Source organism: Condylostylus longicornis, unplaced genomic scaffold (genome assembly GCF_029603195.1).
Source record: "Condylostylus longicornis isolate FDR11 unplaced genomic scaffold, ASM2960319v2 ptg000422l, whole genome shotgun sequence".
Classification (NCBI taxonomy): domain Eukaryota; kingdom Metazoa; phylum Arthropoda; class Insecta; order Diptera; family Dolichopodidae; genus Condylostylus; species Condylostylus longicornis.
This window is the reverse complement of record NW_026578381.1, coordinates 65,866-92,554: the sequence shown is the minus strand read 5'-3', so window position 1 is coordinate 92,554 and position 26,689 is coordinate 65,866. Positions and strand designations below refer to the sequence as shown.

General features: G+C 32.3%; 1 protein-coding gene across 2 annotated transcripts in view; it reads left to right on the top strand.

Moving 5' to 3' along the window:
- LOC129617142 (LHFPL tetraspan subfamily member 3 protein) overlaps positions 1–26,209 on the top strand; it is a 58,474-nt gene extending 32,265 nt beyond the window's left edge. The window contains exons 5-7 of one of the 2 annotated variants that reach the window (XM_055532530.1): positions 15,441–15,581; positions 25,720–25,821; positions 25,924–26,209. In XM_055532530.1, the coding sequence (XP_055388505.1) occupies positions 15,441–15,581; positions 25,720–25,821; positions 25,924–25,949 (269 nt within the window). In that variant the 3' untranslated portion in view covers positions 25,950–26,209. Of the gene's footprint in view, positions 1–15,440; positions 15,582–25,719; positions 25,822–25,882 lie in introns of both variants that reach the window. The other variant, XM_055532529.1, reaches the window with a different exon arrangement.
- The last annotated feature ends 480 nt before the right edge of the window (positions 26,210–26,689 follow it).

Genomic DNA, 26,689 nt, shown 5'->3' with positions numbered 1-26,689 from the left:
AGTGATTTAAAAATTATTAACATGGGAGTAGCACAACGTTCGGTGTTGGGATCTCTGGTATTTTTCATTTATCTTAAGTCTGTTTTTTCACAACTTTGTAAAATAACTGGTTTTTCTGATAATTGTTTCTTATCTTATAGTGATTGTAACTTGTCTTCACTCAAAAGACCTATAGAGTATGATGTGAACTAGAGCTAGAGAGGGTGATTTTAGGTTCATAAACTTATTATAAATGACAAAACTAAATTATTAGTTTTAATCACAAATACTTAATTAAATATGACCCAGAAATTACGTTTCACGCTACAAATTGTAGATGCGTAAATTTTGTTAATTTTGGATACCGTCATATTATTACAGAAACTGTTTCCTGTTCTTGGAGCGGCTTTAAAATTGAATCAGTTTAGGATTAAAAATACTTGGGTATTATTATTGACAAAAATACGAATTGGAAACCACATTATGATAAGCTTCATAAATATTTGTTCATTAAAAATTGAACTATGGAATAGTAGTTGGGGTGTTACATACTTCAGCACGTTAGATCTATCATGTTTATTCACTTCAAGAATAGGAATTTCGGCTGCTGGCCGTTGTTTCAGGATTTAAAAGTTCTTTCATTAAGGCATCGCGCATAATTCTCTTTTGAAGTTGTTATACAAGGATATAAATAACTTTACATAACAATTACGAATTTAACTGTTTTATATAACTTAAGAAAAAATAATCTTAAATTGATTAGTATGCTGTTGTGTAGTAAAACACATTTTAAAAAGTTTTATTGTACTATGTCTACTAAGTATTTCAATATTCTTACCGATTACATTCGAAACTCAAATTCTATAAGCAAGTTTCCAAAACTTATCAAAGAGCTTGTTGCGAATAAATTACTTCGATTTTGAATCTTTATGTTAATTGTTTACTATGCTTTAGTAAACAATTAATTAGAAGCCAATTTTGCGAATATGACAGTTTCCTTTAATCTTAACTTTGTAAAATCTATTTTTATTAATGGTAGATCGGTGGTTTATATTCGTGCTGACATGGATATAGTACTTTTCTGTTGTACTTCACTGATGTGACTTATAACATGCTGTGAAGTTTTTTTTTTGTTTTCGAAGGAAGGAGCAAAGCATGAATGCTATTAACATGCCATTCCCTGGCAACCCATTGTATATTGTAGATTTGTACAACGGGGGCAACAGTGCACCGCGGCCTCGTATAAGGATCTATTGCGATCGAGATCCACCCTCCGGATGAAGTCAAACAATTTGTGACGACCAGAAGACCGTAACTCCGCCGCCGTTAGAACAAAGTCCCCCAGCACCTCCCTCTCCTATGAGGAAGACCATCACACTCCCCCAGGAGGTGCACCGAGGCCTCCTCATACTCCCCACAGAATTTGCAAGTATTCTCATTTTCCAGGTCCAGCCGACTGAGGTCTCCCTTAAGCCTGCAGTGACCGTCAAAATGCCGTTGAGGACTCTCCCCTGATTCTTGCCCATCCCTATAATTTTTTTAAATCGCTGCTGGTCATAATCTACCAGGAGCTTCTTGGCTTGCCGCAGCACCGGAAGAATTCTCCAGCGCTCCGACTGCCTCCTTTCTGATTCCTTTCCTAATTACCAACGAACAGTATGTTGTCCGATTCCGCAAAAGGGCTCAGTCCCAAGAAGAAGTGTGTTTGGCTCCTTCCTTCCATCAGCGGCCTCATTTCCTTCCACACACACATGTCCCGGCACCCAACACGGTATGACCCGGTTGCGCCTGCCCAACTCATTGAGCTTCTCAAGACAACCCAGGACACCAGGGTCGTCTTGTTAGGGTTAAGCCTGAAGCCCACAGAATCACACAAGGCCCGGGCCATCTGTAATCCTCTTTAAACTATATCACAAAGAGTCCCTTCAAACTTACCACTTAGGGTGCTCTGCCCCACTGCAATCTCTGCAACTCTCATAGCTAACATATTGGGCATTCATAGAGAGGTGGTATCGCATCGCCTCTTGAGAAGTGCTGTTGAAAGCCCCTCTATATCCAAGAACCCGCATAACGCCACCTCTCTATGTTCTATTGTGCTCTTCAGAGTACTAGCTAGGCGGAACAGAGCTGTCTCTGTAGACCTCCCCGCCCGATACGCAAGCTGACAATCGCTCAGCGGCCTCCTTGCCAGCACCCCCGCCCGGATATAATTTTCAAATATTTTCTCCATCGTCTTCAATAAGAACGATGTGAGGCTAATCGGTCTGAATGACTTGGGCACTATGTTCCTCCGGCCCACTTTGGGAATAAACTCGGGAATGTATCCGAGAGCCAAGCTACTCCTAAATATTCTTAGAAAGGCATAAATGGCTCTATCCCCCATTGCAGAAGTGCTGGTGAAATCTTATCCACCCCCGATGCCTCGAAGGGCTGGAAAGTGCCAACAGCTCACCTAATCCTTTCCTCTGTAATTATGCGTGCAGCCATCTGCCAATCCTCAGGACGTGCTGTCCTGCATTCCCACGCCACGGATCCGACATACGGAGTACTGCCGGGGAAATGCGGTTCCAGGAGAAGAACCCTTTGCTCCTCGTTCTCCTTACATCCGCCATCCGGCCTTCTTAAAGAAGCAATCACTGGCACCCTGTCTCTAGCCAGCGCCCTATGCAGCCTCGCAGCCGCCGGGGTCTCCGCTATGCTCCCGCAAAATGATCTAAGGCTTCTGCGCTAAGCACTGCGGGTCTCCTTACTGTAGGCTGTTAAGTTCATCTTTACTCCTCCCAAGTACCTTCTCGCTTAGCCCTATTGAAAAGCCTGCGAATATCGACCCTCAGGTTTCCCAATCGCGGGTCCACCAAGTTGCATACGTGAAATCCCTCGCAGTTTGTCCGCCTCGGATTTCTAAAGTAAGATTTCTCCTCCATCAACCCACCCAGACAAAACCGGATAATGATCCCACATAGAAATCTCCCCTGACACTTTCCAGTCGCGTACCAGAAATTCTACATTCGGATTGCCGAATGTGATGTCCAGTACCTCCTCTCTAGCGCTAGTTATAAGAGTGGGGGTATTCCCTACATTAAATATTTTTAGGTTTTCTTTAACTACGAATTCTAATAAAGAACCTCTAGTGTTGGTACCACTGCTTTCCCATGCAACGTGATGCGTACTTGCATCACACCCCATGATGAGTGGCCACCTTTTCCTTTTGCACTGCTCCACTAGCCTCTGTACCTCGCGTGGTGGAGGGCATGCTCAATCCTCCGGAAAGTACACAGATGCAAGCACTATCTCCAAGTCCTTGCCCCCAACATTAATGCGGGCCATGACAGATGCGATGTCCCTTGTTATTTACTCTGAAAGTAGAATAAAGTTATTTTTTCTAATTAGAAAGCAGGTCTTAGGTCGGTCCTGCCCATAATCCCATACTACCTGTGCATCTCTAATTGACAGTCCCTTGATCTGCTCCCTGTATACCCAGGACTCCTGTATCATAGCTATGCCCAGATGTTCCTTGGTGAAAATCCTTGCCAGAACAGCCGAAGCTGCTCTGGTGTGGGGGACATTCACCTGGCCGACCCTGGTGCCTTCGTCCGTCATTTGTTGGGTTGACTGGCAGGGTGATCTTCCTCTGCCATCGGGACGTCATTTTCTGGGAACGGCTCCCTAAGACTCAGGAGGGTTAGCTCCAGATCTTCCACCATCTCCTCCGTCGTTAATGAAGGGGACCGCCTCTCCTCCGGCGTTTCATATCCTTCTTAAAGACCCCCTCGTTTGTCGATTCCTTTTCCGGACCACTTGCGGCCCGCGGAGATTCTAAACAGCTCACAGAGGACTCCGTTCTTTCGGGCTGCCCTTTTCTGAGCCGATGTACAGGGATTTTCCCGAATCGGTACCGCAGAATGTGACTGCCCGCCTGATGGCTTCCGCGGAAGAGTCATCGACGCCCAACTCGGAGAACCTTTCTGCCACCGTCCTCTCGCTGCCCCATCAGCTTCCAGACTCGTGTGTGTATTCCCCCGTTTTGGGCCTGAAAGATGGCCAGTGTTTTTTTCCAGACTTGGCCCCCGCTCCTGGGGACGAAGACGGTGATAACGCATAGCTTGGGGATGTCATCTTCTTTTCTTGCTATTAATTCCAGTCCGGTATATGTGTCCAAAACTGGTGCCCGCTTGATCAGCCATTCCGCTGTCTCCTCACCTGCACAATCGACGAGTCATCCCGTCCTGCTCTAAACCCAAATTGGTGGTTCGGAATTAATAACCTCTCCTCAATTTTAGGTTCTATTCTTTTAAGTTACGACTTTTCAAAAAGTTTCGACAAAATTGGTGGCAGGGAAATTGGTCTATAAGACTTGGTCTCATTTAAAGGTTTACCAGGTTTCATATCCTTCTTAAAGACCCCGCTCGTTTGTCGATTCCTTTTCCGGACCACTTGTGGTCCGCGGAGATTCTAAACAGCTCACAGATATCGTTATAACTTCTGCACATATTAGCATTAGCACATATTTTGACCTAAATACAGAATTCATTAAAAAAATTCAACATTGTTATACCCTTTTTCATTAATTGTTTCGGTATCTCAGAGGTAATTAAATCATAAGCCGGTGCAAATGGAGCGATAACGTTTTAGAAAACTTAATACCAAAAAATTTTACCAGGAAAACGATTCCAATAATGACAAAATCGGAAAATTAAATAAATTCAACAACTATTATTTAACCATAGGTAAAAAATTAGCGAAAGTAATTCAACTTGAGGTATTTTACTTAAAAATACAAGTAACAAGTAAATTTTACTTTAATGTCATCAGTCTATCTGAAGTGCAGAATTGCATACGAAACTTAAAGCAAACTAAGTCAGCAGTATATGACAATTTTCAAGTGAATTTATTCAAAGAAACTCAGAAAGAAATTTCTCCATTCCTAACGTCGCTTATAAACACTTCTTTTCAAACTGGTACATTTCCAAACTGTCTTAAAATTAGTAAGGTCTATATTACAAACTATAGACCACTTTCATCTATAACCTCAAAAATAATTGAAACTTTGGTCAATACTCAGCTATATAACTATTTAGAGAAGTATGATATAATAAGTAAAAGACAATACGGCTTTAAAAAGAAATCAAGTACAACTTTTGCGTTATTTGATGTTATAACTCATGTTGAAAAAGAGCTGAACGCCAAAAGGAAAGTAGCCATAGTATTATTCGATCTGGCAAAGGCTTTTGACTCAGTGGATCGAAATGTTCTATTGAAAGTATTACGCAGTTTAACAGTAACTGAAACCGAATTTAAGTGGTTTGTAAGCTATCTCGAAAACAGGAAACAATACACAGGATACGGAAATCTACAAAGTAAAGTTGAACATATAGACTATGGTGTTGTTCAGGGGAGCTATTTCTGTGTTACATAGATTTAGCTGTTGTATACGCTGACGACAATTATGACGATATGCAAAATAAAATTAACTGTGGTAATAAAAAAATTTATAGAATTTTTCTTCTGTATTTACTAAATGTATCTCTTTAAAAAAACTTTAAAACATTTTGAAAGATTGCAATTCTTTTATTTTTTTTTATTTTTTTTTTTGCCATTTGTTCTTAATTTTAAATTTAACTTATTTATTATGTAATTTTATACAATAATGGTATGTTATGTAATTAAACATTGTACACTCTGTACGAGCAGACCTTGCTCTTCAGAGAAGTAAATAAATAAATAAATATCTGCTCTTCGTTTCTTGTTTTTTCTCTTGAGAATCCAATCGGTTTCTCGAGCCACATCTTCCTAATCTGTGCAGTATTCTACTTTGTTTGTCATAACTTTTTCCATATTTATTTCTTTTATTGTATTCACATTGCTTGATTCCAATTTTAGCTTATTATTTTCCTCTTTGTGATACTGGATTTCAATTTTTAATTCTTTACAAAGCGCTTCTAGTTCACTTATTCTTATATTTAAGTGACAGTTATCAGCGTTCTGATCTTTATTTTATTAATTGCACAAATATTGGTATTCTTATGCTTGTCGCCTTTGGACATATTTTCTTTGCTTTTAGCACATGGTGGTATCCGCATAACCCGAAGTGTTCTTTTAAAATGGGTTTGTAGTAGGTGTTTGATGCAATAAGTGGTCTCCCCCAGAATACGTGAGACCAGCCTCCGAAGAGTGTGGATTTTCCAGATTTACTGGATTACCACCTGGGGTATAAAATCCTTTTTGTTTTATCATTGAATTGATTTTGTTTTATTTCGGAGTTTACTTCTCCTTGCCTTTGGGAATAAATGCCCAATTTCTGTTGTCTCTCAGGGGTCAGTCATCCATTCTGGATCAGACGCTATTGGATTTGTACTAAATTTTAGTGGACTTCTACCACAAGCATTGCTACTGCGGGTTTTTCACACTTCTACCCGTCGGGGCGTGCTATGAAGTGATGCCAATGTATTCCAATTTAGCTTTAAAAAACAGGTTACTACTCCCTCTCAATATAATATTACTAAAAACAAGCCAGTGTCGTTTGATTATAAATTAAAACTGTCAGTTGAAGATATTTTTTAACAATTTTAAAAGGGGTTTTTTCAATGAAGTTTATTCTAAAATGAAGGCTGTCAAATTTTCAATTCTTAAATTTATCATAGATATGCATATAACTAGAATTTGAGAAAAATAAGATATTGGTACTTTTAAGAAAAGAATATCAAACTTTTATTTCGGTTACCAATATAAAATTGTATATTATTTCTAAAGAAATTTTAAATTACTTATGCTATTCTGCTTATTCTATATGTAAGTGTAGATAACAATTAGTTTAAACGGCACTATTGTATTTTTATTACTTAGTTGTTTATAGTGAACTTGTTTTTTAGTTTTTAATTTAAATATATTAGTTTAAGTATTTTCTTGTATAAACTTTAAACTTTAAACAAACTAACGTATACAACACTAGTGTTTTACGCACTTAAGTAGTTTTAATTTATCAACGAGTTTACAAATTTAATCAAATAACATATCTTTTGGGTTTAAGATTGTAAAAAATATAAAGTAAAAAATTTAAAAAATATTGTAAACAAATTTTTTTTGTTGAATTTTTTGTGGGAAATGTTTCTTATTTGATTATAATGAACTTTCCATAATTAGTTCAGGTTTTGTAAGCTAAAATTTTTTAAGAAATATAGGCTCAAAATTTCTTAATAAATAAAAACGTATGTGGCTATATGTAATTGAAACAAATTCAAGAATTTTTTAAAAGTTACTGGTGCTATATCCACCAAGTCTTCATGATCAACACAGATATCTGCCAAGTTTAATAAGAAGGAAAAACAAATGGCATATGAAATACGAGAATATTTCCATAACCTTCACAAATATAACCGAATAATGCTAAAACAAATGTTTTTTTTTTCGGCGCTGTAAATTATTGACATAGTAATGCTATAAAAATATACACTGATGTAACACTTATTCTATTCCGCAAGGTTAATTAACTGTCATAAATTTCTAGTCCGAAAAATACTAAAGTTCGATAAATAGTGTGCATTAAAATATTTTCGTAGTGTAGAAGTACTAGAGTATAGTGAAAGTGCGAAGCGCGTGAGTTATGTACAAAGTTACTAATAATGCAGTTGGGAATGGCTCAACGCTTGTAGATATCAGCAGTTATTACTAATAAGAATAAAATTTAAGTACAGGAAATCATTTGTAAATTTAGTCATCCGTTTTCAATGAAATAAATTGGTCGATTCAAATAAATGAATTTTTGCGTGTTAAATAGAAGTTTCTGGTGTTTTATTTAGTTATTTCAAAAAAGTTTTTTTTTATTAGTATGAAACACAGTGGCGCAGAAACGGAAAATTATTGTAAAAATAAAAAGAAAAACTACCAAAAAATTTTTTTCTGAAAAACTAAAAATATAATCCTATCGAACGATTTTAATAAAAAAAAAATTTTTTTGCTGCAAAATAAAAATTAGAAATAAAACCTAAATTTTTTTCTTATAAAAAAATATATATAAAACACTAGAAACAAAACACAAAAAGAAATATATATATATATGTATATATATTTTGGTTAGTTAACGAAAAGAAACGAATTTATAGCGAAAAAAAGTTATTATGGCTCACAGGCAACAGTAGTAAAAGAAATCAAATAATAGAAATAGTATATATCAAATAATAGATAACAAGAAAGAAAGGCGGCGAATATGGCTAAAGAAAGAATTATGCGAGAAGTTATGAATATGTTTACATTTTCAGGGAATTTATTACTTGTATCGGTCAAGTGTAAAGGGAAAAAAGCTCGAGAAATTTATGGTGAGGGCTGTATACTTCGATGGAGGTGAAAGACGTTCCCCTTGATTTATCATTAGCATCCCGGAGCCAGACAACCTTGAGTTAATAAAATCGACTTTAAGAATATGGTGTAAACCGGACATCGAGCCAACCCAGCTCTACAGAAGACATCAGATGTAATTTGGTAAGGGACTTAATTATTTTAGTACAGCAAATCAAATAAAAAGCAAATAAATTAAAAATTTATTATAAAAACGAGAAAAATAGAGTTGACCGTGCGGAAGGACAGAGTATCGACCCAATTTTCAAAAAAAATAATAATAAGAGTTATGGTAATAAAAATTATAATAAAAACTACAATACTCAGAAAGGTAGATACAATAATAATAATAATTTTTACCCTAATAGAGGTAATAATTAAGCTTTCTCTCCGAAAAGAAATTTTAATAATAACGATTTCAATTCCAGGAATAATTTAATTATGCGTAATTTCAGCAATTATATGGTGATATGAATTATACTACTAATCGTAACAATAACTACTCAGGTTTTTTAGACAAAACATTAAAAATTCAGTTTTTTTAGACAAAATATTAATCAAAGATCAGGATAGTTTAAAAATAATATATGATCAGGTAGCTAATGGACGTAGGTAATATTGAAAAAAGTAACCAAAGATAGTGGTCAGCTAGGTGATTCTAGCAGGGATCCGGCCAAAGATAGCCCACAACAGGCCCCAATCGAATAATGTAGATTTTTTTTATGATTTAGCCTCGGAAGAACTATAAATCATAGAAATACCAATATATAACCAAAAATTTTTAGCATTAATTGACATAGGGCCGCCAAGTATAGTTGATGGAAAAGTTACGGGTTTTGAAAAGATTAAAATTTTACCTATATATTTTTGCACCAAAAAGCGGGCTAAAACTAATTCTAATCCTTTGATGGGAAGCTAATGAGCTACCAAATCGTATTTATCAATTTATTATAGAAGCAGATATAATAAATTTAAACGGTAAAATAAATTTATGTTTCTTATATTATGACTAAAGAAATACACAGTTTAGAAATTGTAGAACCTAATGATTTAAACTGATATTTAGATCACTAATATCAGAGGAGTAAATAAACTTCTAAAAAAATTTAGCAACCTTCTTTATGAGGAGATAGAGAGGCTTTCAAGTGAAACGGTTGTCGTGAATGAAATTTTTAAAACAGCCGACCAGGCTATAAATTCAAAATTATATAGATATCCCCAGCAGCACAGAGATTCATCAAATTTCGGATTATTTAATATAGAAAACAAAGAAGAAAGTCAAGTAATAGCTACAGTATATTCAGCCGCAAAGGAGCTATTGAAACATTAAATTAAAGGGGTGATCGTCAATAACTACTAAACCCAAATCATAAATAATAAAACTATAAAATTTGAAATATATTAGGTAGGAGAACTAACGTATATATGTATATAGCCGAATATGATTTCTCTAAATTAAGTGGCATATTTAGGAGATATATAGACAAACGCGAAATTGGCATATTTTCGGTAAGTACAATGTCGTATGGGAGAAATTTATAGAGCTATACGCTAATATTACGAAGATAAAATTTATTATATGTTTAAACAAATCATATTTACTGTCATACAAATTTAACTCTACTACGCAAAAGGGAGTTTCAATTCAGGTAAAACACGATACCCAATAAAAGCTAAATACATACTTACTGAAACGGCTACGGACATTAACGATATAGTTCATATAGATACTCACGTCATAATGAAACACGTTTTCTTAACTTTAGTACACAAATTTTCAAAATTCGGAACAGCATATTATTTAACACACAGGACTCATGTTACTATAATAAAAGAGTTCGAAGAAACATTTTAACAGAACTTAGGAAAATTAATGGAGATAATGAATTTAAGACTATTAATATTCAGTTAAGCGAATTTTCACAGGATGAGGGTGTAGAACTTCACCTTTCTAAATTGAACTGTGATATGGGAAATAGTGGCATCGAAATATTTCACAATTCCATTTCCGATATATTTAGAGTATTTAGGGTAAAAAGTAAGGATAAATGTGTTAGACGACTGGTACAACAAGCAATTGGAATTTATAATGAATGACATCACTCTGTAATGAATGGTACAATTAAATTCACTCCAAAAGAAGTACATATCATAAAATAGATTTTGAAAAAGTTAAAACAAATTTAGAAACCGTAAAACTAACAAAGTAAATAAAAACCGAGAACACTATGAGGAAACCAAATCTACGGCTTGTATTAAAAATTATAAATTAAAAACAAAGAACAACCAAAATTCAAAAAATTCAAAGAACAAAAAGAACAAAAAATTTAAACTTACTAAAACACATACATATTTCTGATATTAAACGATCTGTCGAATTTTTAGGCTTGGAAAATATTGACAATGATTATATTTCTTTTAACATCTATTTTAGATTTATTGCCAGTTAGTAGTATAACAGCAGAAACAGGTTTCGTTAAGATAAATTTAAATGAATCAGATTTAGTCGCAAAAACAGACATAAGTATCAACACATAAGAAATTTATAACACGTTACACAATAACAGAACAACAGAACCGGACACCACAATAACAGAATAATACAATTCAATACAAAACAATACTACAGTCAGAAATTACTTAGCTTATTATCAAAATTAATAAAACAAAATTACGCAACCATTTTTGAGTATAATAGTTTGAATTATTATTATAAAGAATCGAAAACATTAATCGTATTAAAATTGAACAAACAGTGTACTTTCAAAAATAATGTTAAGCTTCACACAAATTGTTGAAACTAATGAAGAAACCATCTTAAAAAAAGTGCAAAAAATACTGTACTTAATCAAACTTATGACAATAGAAATTTAATTTTATTTAAAATATGCTTATCCATTTTGATAACTGTTGCTTACATAACCTTTTGATTGCTTACATATTCCATATATAATAAAAGTGAGCAAAAGACTTACTAATACGGAAATCGAAAAAATTATGAATATTTCTAGATGAAGATGGTGTTGGAGATCCAAACCTAAGAGAGTGTGAAGGTCGAGTCTGGTAGTGATTTTAAGGCATTTTAATACTCGTAGAAGACTATGTAATAGAAAAAAAATATATCCTATTATAGCTTACCAGAACTTCTAGGGATAGTCATATCATGAAAGAGAAAAATTATTTTAAATGAAGTTCTCGAACGTGACAGAATTTTTTAAGCCGAATATTATAGCTAAAGATTTTAACACAAAATTGAATAAAAGAAAGTGGCGCGGCTCTTGGGTTTACAGCATATATATGATGTTTTTTTTATAAAAAAAAGCTTTGTATATGTGTTGGAATTGCGATACGCCAATGTGTAAGGATGATACTGCGATATTTATTATATTTGCCAAAATTGTTGGCAGAAAATCGGCGATTTAATACCCTTTCACTAAGCCACGGCTGCAAATTGTTTTTTTTTTGGTTTTTGCTTTACTTTTTTTCCTTATAATTTAAAAATTAAAAAAAATTAATAAATTATGATTTTGTTATTTTAGTACATATATAAAGTGTGTTTTTATACCTTCTATGACATGGAAATTTTGAATATACTGAAGTACCTACAAATTTAAACGATAAATGAATTTGTATTTTTCTAATTACGATTTTTTTTAAATATACTTATTTTAAGAGTGAAATACTTAAACTTATTCAAACACTTAAAAATTTAAGCTCTTTTTTTGCAAATTTAAGGACAAGAGACAAAAGTGATTCATGTGTGCACTCAGCATCTTTAAAATATAAGTGTGCACTCAAAAGGTTAAAGAAGGGGTCTTATTATGCTATAAATGTAATAATAATGAAAATTTTAAGAATTTTAAGACATGAGCCACACTTAATGAAATTTTATCAAAAAACTCTAATAATATAAAAAATATAACAATTTTATACTATCATAAAAATGGGTCATATATTTTAATTAATGTAACCATCATAATAATATTGTCAATAGCAATTTCCTTTGAAGTATTTGCATTATTTATAAAGTTTAAGAAAGAAATAAATAAATTTTAATAGAATTCCGGAGAATTCTAGACCTTACGGGGGAGAGGTTATTTATAATACAGTTGGGAATGACCCAACATTTTCTGTTATATATGCATAACATATATGTATGCGACTCCAATTTCATAATTTTAAAATTGGATGTCAACAAAACTTTCACACCAAATGTAGACACGTTTTGTTAATATCAGCAATTATTACTTATTAGAATAAAACTTAAGTATAAGAAATCATTTGTAAATTCAGTCATCAGTTTTCAATGAAATAAATCATTCGATTCAAATAAATATATTTTTTGTGTGTTAAATAGAAGTTTCTGGTGTTTTATTTAGTTATTTCAAAAAAGTGATTTTTTTTTGTTTTTAATAATATAAAACATACATTCACTAGTCGTCCGATACCTTCGGAAGCCGCCATAGTAGTTTGCATTTTGATTAAGATCATTTGTTTTATTTTGTTGTAGTTCTTATAATTGTAAATTTTTTGTCAAAGGTTAAATTATTTTGCATTATTAAAGTTTAAGATAATATAGTTATGTATTAAATTTTTTATTGTAATTTAGTTAAAATTGCGTTTTTACAACATTAATAATATACTAATAAGTGAAATTTTAAGATTTTCAATGAAATACATAAATTCAGAGGAAATTCCCCATATTTTTCGCTTTTTTTCAGCTTGTTACTCCAAATACTGAATAGCTGAACCTATATAGGGATTCCAGAAGCGAAATAAGCTGAAGAAGCTAACGCCTCCAGAAAAAGTGAGGGTGATGACAAAAGTTGGTCCTTCAAGTAGTTCGACAATCTTCGGTTCAATTTTGCTCGGCGCACCCCGTAATAAGTTTAATTGCAGAAAATGGTTTCAAAAAAAATCTAGAATTGTGATTTTGCTATAAAATTTATTGTATTTCAATAAAAATATTATTTTTTTTACCAAAATAACGGTTTTTAAAAATGTCAACCGCTTTTTAAAGTAACTGTTAACTAAAAAATTAGTAGTGGTTAATCATTACAGCACTTAAAATCAGTGAAATTTGGAAAAACTGACAATTTTTTGATTTTTTACATAAATATTATTAGGGCCTTTAAAATCTTGACATGGAAATGGTTTTTCTGCTATATCTCCTGAGTCGTAAAAGATTGTTTAACGTTTGACTTAAATTAAAGTGGCCAAAATTCTGTAATTGAAAAACTTAAAGTTTCTAAAGTTTTTACAAAAGATTGTAGGTTTGAAGAAAATTGAAAAAAAAATACAAAATGGAAAAAATTGACGTTTTCCTAAAATTCGAATGCTTGGTATTCCGAAAGCATGTGGAATACGAAATCAAAAAGTATGTTACTAACCTTTTTAGAAACTTTTAATTTGAAGCCTCTAACTTTTTTACGAGGGACGTTACAAGCAAACAAACTTGGGCTAGTAAAATTTTCGTGAAAATTCGTTAAAATCGCCGTATGTCGGAAACCGTTGGATTTTGACAACTAGTTCCAAATAAAAACTTTACCTATTTTTGATGCCCTAAACAATGATATATAATATTGTATTTTTTTTTTACTGAATCATTCTGTATGTCACATTTTATTCTTTTGTACATAGACTTATTGAAATAGAAATTTTAAACACATCGTTCAGTAGGGGTCACCAATATGGCTTATTCACATTTGCACGAGAAAATCATTTAATATATTTAAAATACAAACAATTGCAGAGCTTAATTATAACGTTCTTTTATTGTTTTTATGAATTAATTAGTATTAATTAACGTATAATCATTACGCTTAAAATTTTGTTATTTAAATTTTCAAAAATATTTTATGATAATAAAAATACTTTTATATAAGTATATTAATTTTTAAAATTCTTGCAATTATTTAAATCTTAAAATTAATTGGAACTTAGCTGCAAAAAAAATGCAAAGCGTGAACTTAAGAATTTCGAATATAAACTTTTTTTTGGAAAATGATTTCGAATTTTAGAAACACAAAGAATTTTACATAATAAAAATTTATTAGGTGTTTAGTTGAATTCTATTCAAAACAAATTTCAATAAACTTATATCTTTAATGTAACCGCTTTCAAAATTTCGCATTTATGCTCCATATTAAAAATCCAAGTTTTCAGTTTTAAAATATGAATTTATTTAAGAATCGCGGAATCGTTTTTCAAACAAGGTTCTAGATTTAATTCGGGTTGTAACAATACAAATGAGAATAAATGCAAAACAGTGAAAATGGCTTTGCAGTAGTATGGTAGCAGAGAATGCCAAAATGTAGTAAAAAACTACAATTGCAGTAAAATTAGCAACACTGCTATAGGGGCTCTAAAAAAGAATCTTTAGTTTTCTGACATAACGGTACTTTAAGAAATTCGCTGGAAAGCTGATAAGGCTATCATGTTATATATGTATATTGTGTGTATAATTTTATGTAATTTAATTTTGTAACTGAATTATTATGTAGGTAATTTTAATATTTACAATTAAGCCAAGCTTACGATATGTAAAGATTTAAGAAAGTGTGTGAGTGTTTGCAATAATATTAAAATTAAGTCGATGGTAAAGAACTTTTTGTGAAAAAAATCTTAAATATAAAAATATAAAAAACCTGTTGTCCGTTTGATTTTCTTAAAATTCTTGTATTTCAGAAATCATTGAGTTTCAATTCAAAAATTTCATCTATTTTCGATAACTGCGCTCTTAACAAAATCTCACTTAAATGTAACTTATATTTCTGTTCCTGAAGCTCACAATTCGGCCAAAAATTATATCTTATAGAAATGCTGCCTGAGAAGGCTGATTTGGCATGTAATTACTCGAATACATTATTTGAATTGTGTTTCATTTAACCGCGAAAAGGCTGTGAAAAATTGTTGTACTTCATTGAAGTCACATCAACTTGCAAATAAATGGTAAAGTAATATGAATTTTCATTACGATAATCTTGAAATCGTTTTATATAAATGTTTTTTGTATGCTACGTTTGCATAGTTATTATTTTGAGAATATCCTACATATATTCAGTATGTTGATTACATAAATTCAATTTATGAATTTAATAATTACACTTTAATTTTTATTTCTTTTTCAGCGGCTTTTATGATCCTAGGATGTGCAACATTTCCTCTTGGGTGGAATTCGGAAGAATGTCGGACCATTTGCGGAGCTGATGCCAATCGATATGCATTGTCATCATGTGAAATTAAGTGGGCATTTGCTTTAGCTGTAATAAGTGAGTATTGATAACTCTAATACCACCTCTTATTTCTATCCTTTTTTTAAGCAGGTGTTAAACATAAATATAATGTATACGGATTATATTTAACATCCGTATCAATCTTTAAATAAAACAACCAGTGTTACTTACTTAAATCAACTCGTACAACTGTACTGATCTTCTTTTATTTAGTACTATTTATAGATATATTTTTACCATTCTTCTTTGTTACATTTTAAACTTATGTTTAGGTTAGTACTTACATAAGATTCTTATTACATTTATTTTATATTTACTTTCTTTCTGTTTGTTAGCAATTATTGTTAGGTCAATAAGGTAATATGTTTATGACCATATATTTTGGGTTATGGAAATGCTGTTGCATCGACTATTTTTGGATTTAAATTTATGGCGGTTTATTTAGGTTTGCATAATGCAAGAAATTGAAGATATTCTTCAAACTAAATGAATTATATGCGAAGGTTTAAATGTTACTAAGAACTTTTTAAGAGATGATATTGAAATGTTTTAGAACAATATTAAATGCATTACAATAATTGAGAGATAATGATAGGTGGACTTGAATTGTCATCAGACCTATTAGTACTGGGGGCGTTAAACCAACCTACAAAGGCCTGGGTGGTCACAACTTCACACTAAAAAAACTTAGTAATAATTACCAAAAATTAGTATAAACTACTATTTTTCATGGTACTTTTGCGCTAACAAGTAAATTTGGTGAAAACTACAATTTTTCTACCAAATGTATAGTAAATTGAAGGTTGATGCTTATACAGTTAAAGATGATAGAAATGAAAAACATACATGGTAAAAATGATAAAAATAAACGGTAATAATTACCAGAGTATATTGGTAAAAATAAAAATTTGAAATGGTAATTATTACAAATGCATATGGTAATAATGACAATTGAAAATGGTAAGAAATGATATTGGTGACTTTACCAAACACACCATTTTTTATTTTTGCTAAAGTATATTGGTAATAATGATATCTTTTCGTTTACCAATTTATTTAATAATAGGTGAGATGATGACTATGCAACCTGAAAATTCATTTAAAGAAAACTTTAAAATAAATTGTTTTTACAAATTTTATGAAATCAGCAGGTATTACAAAACACTCAGAGCTTATTTTTAAGTAATATGAGAGTCAACAAATTTATATCAAACTGCAACATAAAAATTATACAATCACATAAAAAATCTAGTATAAAATAATAAATATTTTTGTATGATTTCTTACCAGTTTATATCCTAATAATTCTTTATATTGTACTCATTCTTAAAAGATATCATGACTTGAATTTCGTCAACCTCTATGTGGGTCGATGTTGAACTCCTTGAAACCTTTAAATAAGATGTTTCCGTCGTGCCTGTAAAATTTCAAAAGAGTGAAAAACATAGATTTATTTAACTTATTAAAATAATATTTTCACTTTATTTACTTAACTTTTTTTTCAATTTTAGAGCTCAATTATCCTTGTTATTACCGACCGTATTGTGTAAACAATAGGTAGGTTATGTGATGACAACAAATTTTGCATATCGAGTTTTCGGTGGGAACGTACTTCTCCATAGTAGGGAAGTGTAAGTAAACTATTTTTAGCAACCTGTCGGTCCGTCGGTCTGTGTGTGCACGCGTGTATCTCAAGTTCTGCTGAACCGATTTTGATGAAATTTTATATGTAAGTTTATTTCCACCATGGCACGGATTGATCAACTTTTGGGATATATCAGGCCTCGGGAACTGCACTTTTTAGCGGCCCTGTTTAACAATTTTGAACATATTGAAGAAAGTATTTAACCGATTTACTTGAAATTTCATATATAAGTTTTGCTCTACCGGCGATGAAACCTCCTAACTTTTGGAAGAAATCAGGCGTCAGCAACTGGACGTTTACTACGGGCCAAACATACACTTTTGTGTATATAAAGAGAAATAATCAACCGATTTCATTGAAATTTAATATATGAATTCCTCATATTAAAGCAATGAACATATAAATTTTTTGGAAAGATCAGGGCTCGAAGACTTATTTGCGGGCCGATTTTACTTTTTTCACCATATCTACGGAACGAATTGATGGAGTTTCTTGAAATTTGATATTTGAGTTCTGGTTGTTACCGAAACTAACTGGCGAGCATTTCAGGGAATTCGGGTAGCACAAAGCGAAACTCTACTATGAGCCAAATTTACATTTTTCTAAGTATGTTAACTATAAGCTTACTAATGTCCTAAAAATTGGAAAGAAGTATTTAACTGACATTTTTATAATATTCTGTAACACTTTCACTTAACTAGACAATACACATTGAGGTCGGTTATGTGCTGACCACATCAGATTTTTTTTTATTTATTTTCATTTTAAAGACAATAAAATTCACTTTTTCAAATTTTATTATAATTTCCAACGTATCAATTCCAATTTTTATAAAAAACTTTTAAAAAACACATCTTCTTTGACTATCGGTCACGAAATAAAGTGTTACAACAAACCGTTACTTTATCGAAGTAATTTGGAAATCGTACTGTAATATTTTCCAAATTATTGTAAAATCTACTACAAAACAAGGTAAAACTTGTAAATTAGTGAAATTTACCAAAGCAGATATGATAAGAAGATATAAAAATTATAAAGCAAGTAATTGTTACCAATTTTATTTGGAAATTTTACCAAAAATTTTGTCCTTCTAGTAAAAAAACATGGTAATATTTTACTAAATTATTTTGTGAAATTAACAAATCCGTTTGTAAGCACGTTACCAATAATTTTTGTCACTTATACTTAATAATTTGTTGCATTTATCAAAAGAATTTTTCTACCAGTTTTTTTTGTATGTTTTACTAATTTTTTTCGGTTGGTATTACCAAATTTCTCATAAAATTTAATAAATTTGACAAAAAAATTGTGAATATCACCAAAAAATGATTGTATAGCGTCTTTTACCAAATACTTGGTAAAAATTACATCTATTTTTTTTGAGTGATTCTTAAAACAGACGCTACGGACTCACAATGGGCGGCTCTCTGGTCAGCGACTGGTCCCTGAGGGACGGCAGAAATTATACGTGCTGCCTTGCACGAAGGGAATTATTCTCAAAGGCTAGGAGAAGAAAACTCCGAAATAAAACAAACAAATGCAATGAACAAAACACAAGGATTGAATACCCCAGGTGGTAATCCAGTAATGCTGGAAAATCCACACTCTTCGGATGCTGGTCTCATGGATTCTGGTGGAGACCACTTACAGCATAGTAGATCGGCTTTGATGGACCCATTTAGAAGGAGATCGGTGGTCATGCGATCACCCCCATTGGTGATTGCAGAGAAAAAGGACAGAGTTAAGGATGATAACTCTAAGAAAAAGTCTAATAAGTTTGCGGAAGACAAGAAAATGAAAACCCAAGAGGGTAATATGAAAAGGCATCTCATACAAGAGAATAAATTGGATTCTCAGGACTCGAGACTAACCGAGTTGGAGAATCTTTGTAAGGTGCTACAAAACAAGATCTGCAAATTACAGGCAGTGAATGTAGATTTAAAAAATCAAATAAAATCTGCATCAACAGAAAAGAAAAACAAAGATGCGGAAGTTATTGTATATGAAACCGACGAGGAAGAACTGGCAAGAGAAACTGACTGGATCCTAAAACGGAATAATGCTGTCGTCTCCTAAAATAAATTCAGAGACGACAGTTAATAAAAATAATGAAACCAGCCCTAAAATGAAGGCTGAAAATCCAAAAAAGCACAAGCCTACTCCGGTTATATTGAGCAACATTAAGAACTACTCCCACATAGTTAAGATATTAAAAGAAGAAAGAATAAACGTTAGGGTCAATATGATGAATAATGACCAATTAAAAATAAATGTGGAAAATGAAAATGAATACAGATTACTAACAAAAGCTATAAATAAGGCTAGACTAAAGTGTCACACGTATGAGAATAAACTGACGAGGCCAGTTAAAGTTATGGCTAGAAATCTCCCTCAAGCGTGTGAGCCAGAGGATATAAAAAAATCTGATGTGGTCAGCACATAACCGACCGCATTGTGTATTGTCTAGTTAAATGAAAGTGTTACAGAACATTATAAAAATGTCTGTTAAATACTTCTTTCCAATTTTTAGGACATTAGTAAGCTTATAGTTAACATATTTAGAAAAAAGTAAATTTGGCTCTTAGTAGAGTTTCGCTTTGTGCTACCCGAATTCTCTGAAATGCTCGCCAGTTAGTTTGGGTAACAACCAGAACCCAAATATCAAATTTCAAGAAATTCCATCAATTTGTTCTGTGGATATGGTGAAAAATGTAAAATCGGCCCGCAAATCAATTTTCGAGCCCTGATCTTTCCAACAAAGTTATATGTTCATTGCTTTAATATGAGGAATTCATATATTAAATTTCAATGAAATCGGTTGATTATTTCTCTTTATATACACAAAAGTGTATGTTTGGCCCGTAGTAAACGTCTAGTTGCCGATGCCTGATCTTTCCAAAAAATTTACATGTTCATTGTTTTAATACGGGGAATTCATATATTAAATTTCAATGAAATCGGTTGATTATTTCTCTTTATATACACAAAAATGTATATTTGGCCCGTAGTAAACGCCCAGTTGCTGATGTCTGATTTCTTCCAAAAGTTAGGAATTTTTGCGGACGGTCGAGCTGAGCTTATATATAAAATTTCAAGTTAATCGGTAGAATATTTTCTTCAAAATGTTCGAAAATGTAAAACAGGCCCGCTAAAAAGTGCAGTTCCCGAGGCGTGACATATACCAAAAGTTGATCGATCCGTGCCATGGTGGAAACAAACTTACATATAAAATTTCATCAAAATCGGTTCAGTCGAACTTGAGATACACGCGTGCACACACAGACCGACAGACCGACAGACGGACAGACCGACAGACCGACAGATTGCTAAAAATAGTTAATTTACACTTCCCTACTATGGAGAAGTACGTTCCCACCGAAAATTCGATATGCAAAATTTGTTGCCATCACATAACCTACCTATTGTTTACACAATAGGGTCGATAAAAAAAGCTTATTAGCAAAGGCTTTAAATGTCTAGATGTTGTAAATAAAATCAAAAGGAAGAAGGAAAATGGAAAATATATTTCAGTAAAACTTCCGCTCTTTATGTTATCTTTTGACCATTCGGAAGAGATAAACAAGATCTATAAAATAGAATACTTACAGCACAAGAGAGTAAAAATTGAAGCTCTTAGAAGCAGCAAATCCATTCCTCAATGCAAGAGATGCCACAGATTTGGATACACACAAAAGTTTTGCCAAAGAGAGGCTAGAAGTGTAAAATGTGCTGGTAATCATATGACAGCGGAGTGCAAAAAGAAGGATAATTTTCAGCCCAAATGTGCGAACTGCAATTCGAGGTTGACTATCGAGGTTGTTTGGTTGCAAAAGAATTGCAAAAAAGAAGATTGAAAAAGAATAAGACCAAACAAAACCAAATCAAATTTAATGAACAAAGAACTCCAAAAATAGATAGAACGACGGCACCTAGTAAGGTGTTAAAGGGAATATCTTATTCACAAGTGCTTCAAAGCAAAACCCCACAAAAAAAGAAAATGAAGGAACCTGAGAACAAAACCCCACAAACAAAAAGAACTGACGCAGACATTATGCAAATGATGCATAGTATGTTGATTAGAATTGACGAGATCTCTAAAAGATTAATAAAAATAGAAAATGCATACACTGAGATGTATACGGGGACAGAAAAGAAGTTAAGAAAAGATGCACGTAAATGAGGTACGTATACTTAGAATGCTAATGGTGTTCTTAATAAGAAACAAGAATTGGAGGTCTTTCTCAAAACGAGAAATATAGATATTTGTTTGCTGTCGGAGGCTCATTTGACATATTATACGAGCCTTAAAATAAAGGGCTATGATTGCTATAAAGCAGTACATCCCAGCAATCAGCCAAGAGGAGGTAGTGCAATACTAATAAAAGAAAGTATAGAACATAATGAAGAATTCAAGATAGAAACGGCTGAAATTCAGCATATTTCGATTAAAATTTAATCGACTAAACAGAACTTTAGTGTTGGTGCTGTATACTGTCCACCAAATTGCAGCATTAAGAAGAATACTTTTAAAGATCTCCTGTACAAGTATGGACACAGATATCTTATAGGAGGTGACTATAATGCCAAACATACAGATTGTGGTTCTAGAATCACCTCAACTAGAGGAAGAAAGCTAAGAAAAGCTTTTCAAGAGCTAAGTTGTTGCTATCACTGCACTGGCACTCCTACTTATTGGCCTACTGACACTAACAAGATTCCTGATGTTATTGACTTTTTTATAACCAAAAAAATATCAGAAAACTTTCTAAGTCTTGAAGATAACTATGATTTTAATTCAGATCACTCTGCTGTCATATTAAAACTAAGTGAAAAAGTAACTAAAACATTATTTAGGCCCAGTTTAACAAATAGCACTACGGATTGGGTGAGCTTTAGATACGAAATAATAAACAATATTGACGTAAATATTAATATACAATCAAGAGAGCAATTAGATGTGGAGTTAGAAGGATTAATTAAAATCATACAAAGAGCTGCATGGAACAATACAAAAATGTCAAAGTACAAACCGACAGCAAATAGTTATCCTCGAGAAATAACTGATTTAGTAGGTGAAAAGAGAAGGGCCAGACGTAGATGGCAACGTTCGCGTCACCCTGATGATAAAACTGTTTTAAACAGACTTTCCCAGGTGCTTAAAAGAAAAATCCAAGAATTTAAATCGGCAACATACGAATATTATATAAAGAACCTGTCAGCTACGAGGGAAACGAATTAGTCCTTATGGAAGGCGGCAGGGAGCAAAAAGAGACCGATTAGGCACACTCCGCCACTGATGAAAGCAAATGGCAGTTGTGCGAGGAGCAATATAGAGAAGGCTGAATTGTTTGCTGATCACTTGGAAAACATATTCACGCCAAACGGAATAACCTCAGATGTGGGTTTGGTAGAATCTATCGCAAATGAAGCAGACAGCATAGCTCCACTTACTCAATTAGAGGTCGCGAAAGAGATAAGATCCCTGAAGTTGAAAAAATCACCAGGTTTTGATCTTATTACTGCGGAAGTACTGAGAGAGCTACCAGACAAGACATTGGAACATCTGACGCAAATCATGAATGCAGCTATGGATTTAAGGTATGTTCCATGTGCTTGGAAAGTTGCGGAGGTAATTATGGTGCCGAAACCCGGGAAATCCTTGAGGGAAACAAAGTCTTACAGGCCCATTTTACTGTTACCAACGATGTCCAAGCTTTTTGAAAAGCTGCTATTAAGGAGATTGAAGCCAATAATAGAAAATAGGGGCCTAATACCGAACCATCAATTTGGTTTTAGAAGAAACCATTCTACAATAGACCAGGTTCATAGAATAACTAATATTATAGAAAAAGGCTTGGAAAATAGGGAAATCTGCTCTTCCATGTTTCTAGACGTAGCACAAGCATTCGACAAGGTGTGGCACAGGGGCCTTATACTTAAGTTAGGACAAATGTTACCATCGTCATTTGTAGAAATTTTGGAATCTTACTTAGCTGATAGATTATTTAGAATTAAACAAGATGCTGAATACTCCACGCTAAGAGAAATAAAGGCAGGTGTGCCTCAAGGCAGTATATTGGGCTCAACGTTGTACCTGCTTTATGGCGTTGTGACATTCAGCTGTGGGGTTGTGCCACAAAGACTCACATTAACAAAATTCAAACCTTCCACAATAAAGTTCTACGGGGCGTGGTAAATGCGCCATGGTATATACGTAACAGCGATATCCACAGGTTCTTAGGAATTCCTTTGGTTGTGGATGAAATTAGGAGTTGTGCTATAAAGCATAGGGCTCGTCTAGAACAGCATGTAAATATGGAAGCAGCTCGGCTGCTAGACAATGGCGTTATGACAGAAAGACTTAAATGAACAAGACCATTCGATTTAACACGAAATGTTAAATTCCAATTTCCTTATGGAAGGTATTTAATTTCTGCACGGAAAAACCAAGTTAGCGCGGAGGTAATAGTTGGCCTGTAGGACCAGTTTTATCCATTCAGAATTTAGGTGATTTTTTAGGGTAGAAGTCGCGCTCCCCCACTGTCGGAGGAGAGGCAGATAGAGCCGTCCTTCTTCGTTTTTTGAGATTTTTTCACCTAGTAGAAAAAAAAAAAAATTGTTAAAACTGGCTAAACATTAGTTTGGCTCTATTGTATTTTAGTGTCTGCGTAAAGCAAGGCATGAAAGTGCTGTCACAGCAATTTAGGCTATATCGAAAGGTCTCGTTTCAGTCTTTCTCTTCTAGCACCCTCCTCTATAGGTCGAGAGACCTTTATGTCATATGCTGTTAAATGGCACAGTTCCCTACTTATTCACTTACTTCGGGGACACTTAAATACCTATGAATGTCGCTATTGTGCACATACGTACCGACAACATTGGGAAGGACCTTGTTTTTAAAAGTTACTTCATAGTTGAAAAGGCTTTGTTATTTGGTTATATGTCATTACTTTAATTTTGTATGTTCAATTTAGACCTACGATCTAGGAGGAAATAATTTTCTTATTTTTGTTTTCTGATACTATTTTAGTCTGCTTTTAGTGTTTTTCCCATCTTAGTTTGACATCCAAAGTTATTCCATAATCAAAACTTGAGGCTTTGTTCGACTTAAACAATTTTATTGCTTGGAAAATTATTTCTTGTGTATATATCATGTTAATGCCACGATACTTTTGTACCATATGCTTCCAATTAAAATTTAAAAAAAAACAAGCTATTTAAGTTGGTAAATTGCTATTGTTTAAAATTCGTGATAAAAACCGTTTCGTGAAATATTTGTTTTACTAATGCCATATATATCCATTAGGCCACTATATCCATTATATCCATTACATACTATATTACTATATAGTATATCCATGAAGCGGAAATTATTTTCCGAAATTTTGAATCGGAAAAAATTGCAAAAACAATTCTTAATGTTTTATGTTTTCGAAGTATGGCAATTTAAATATTTTTTTTCTGTGAAATTTTTGAGTATTCTTTATGTTTCTCTTTTTATTTAGTATAGTTTTAAAAGCCATCTAGATTAAAATAACTATTTTTTTTGCTTTTTTTCAATTACTTTTTAAATACAATTTTTATTCAAAAATTTTACTCTGTAATTCAGTACCCTTCCATTCGGAAGACAAGAAATTATGTCTGCGCTAAAAATTGCAATTTATTTTTTTAAAATGCATTTTTCAGATGAAATTTACCAACCAACTTTTTTGAAATTTAAATTTTAAATCAATTAGAAACATCAGTACACCCAAAAATATTAATTAATTTTCTTCACACAAATAAATTCCGATATCCCTTCCATTTAAACTCCATATAAATTTAGAATTTATTTTTGATTTGCTCTCTGAGCTTGATGGCCTGATAGATGTATATGGCATATATGTATATATTAATTTTTCTTACTTCTTTCCTTCTACTGTCACTTTAACGATGAAATTTTAATATCAAATTATCTTTAAATTATGAAATATGTCCGAATTATTTGTGTATGTTTAGGTTTCAATTTAGGTTGTATTTCTTTTGTTGTAATAATTATTTTGTATCATTAATAGTTTAATTTATGCTTATATTTTTCTACCAATTGTTGAAGGAAACATGTACTTGTTTTTGATTTGCGGTGTAAAAATTTTGTAACGTCTACTATTTTATTATTTAAAATATTTCAATATTTAAAAGAGTAAATATTGTATACGTTAAGTAAATATATACGTATGTAAGGGTTACGTTAATGTTCGGTTTATTGGTTTAATTATACACACATTTAATTTCCTTACATATGGTTGTTAGTATGAAATATATTAGGAGAGATATATTTTTATTTCATATTTTCACATAAAAATGGCATATTTCAAAGTATCAAAATTAAAGTGACCGTACGCAATCATTAATAGTACTAAATACAATATAAGCAACGAAAAAGGCAACTTGTTTGTATTGTCCTACGCATTACTTTTCTCTAAAATAAATTACATTAATTTAAATAAAAATATTTTGAATATCTGGATCTTTTTCATATTTGATTTTTAGGTTGCATTGACGCTATAATTTTGGCTACATTAGCATTTATTTTGGCAACAAAAAATATTCGGCTCCAACCAGAACCAATGTATCAAAGCTCAGCTTATAAAGGTAATAATAAAATCAATAGCATAAAAATCATTTACAAAAAATATTTTACATTTATTTCAAGATGGTATAAGCCTTGGTTCAAGAAAATCTTTAAATCTACAGCCGGTCCTACTAGTAACTTCACCTAATCATGGAGATGACACAACTTCACAATTCTCAAGCCATGTTTCAAGTCATCATAATCGTTTAAATAGACCAGATTATAATACATCAATACATCAGTTTCAATTATAATGCTGTTTATTTGAAATTATCACAACTTTGGAGATAATTATATGTATATGTACATACGAGTATGTTTCTAAGTTTTAAATAGTAAATTTTTGAATAATATTTTATACAAACTTAACAATTTTAACAAAGTAAAATATCAAAAAAATGTCTTAAATCATTAAAAAGTTTTATGACTTTTACTCAAAAACGCAAAATGGTAATCATTGTGTAGGTCTATCAATTAAGAAAAAAAATTCTGAGCAACTCACTGTTATAGTTTTAACAACCTCAAAACCGGAATAGATATTCGTGGGACAGGACATTTACTCGTAATGAGCCTTTGACTCGCAAAATATAAAAAATTGCATCTACATATCTGCAGTACTCATTGTTGTCAATCAATAAGTAATATTTTCTAATGACCATGAACTAAATTTTAAAACGAAAAATACAAAGTTCATCTAGACAAGCCTTATTGTTTTGAGCTGTTACTTTAAGATGTGGAAGAATTATATGTGTTTAGTATGAATATACATAAGTATAACGGTGAACGCACATTTTATATAAACTTATACGTGTTATATAAATTTTGCATTCTGTATAGACTTAACAAGTTAACTAATATTGTTATAATATCCTACTCTGCAAGCAAAAA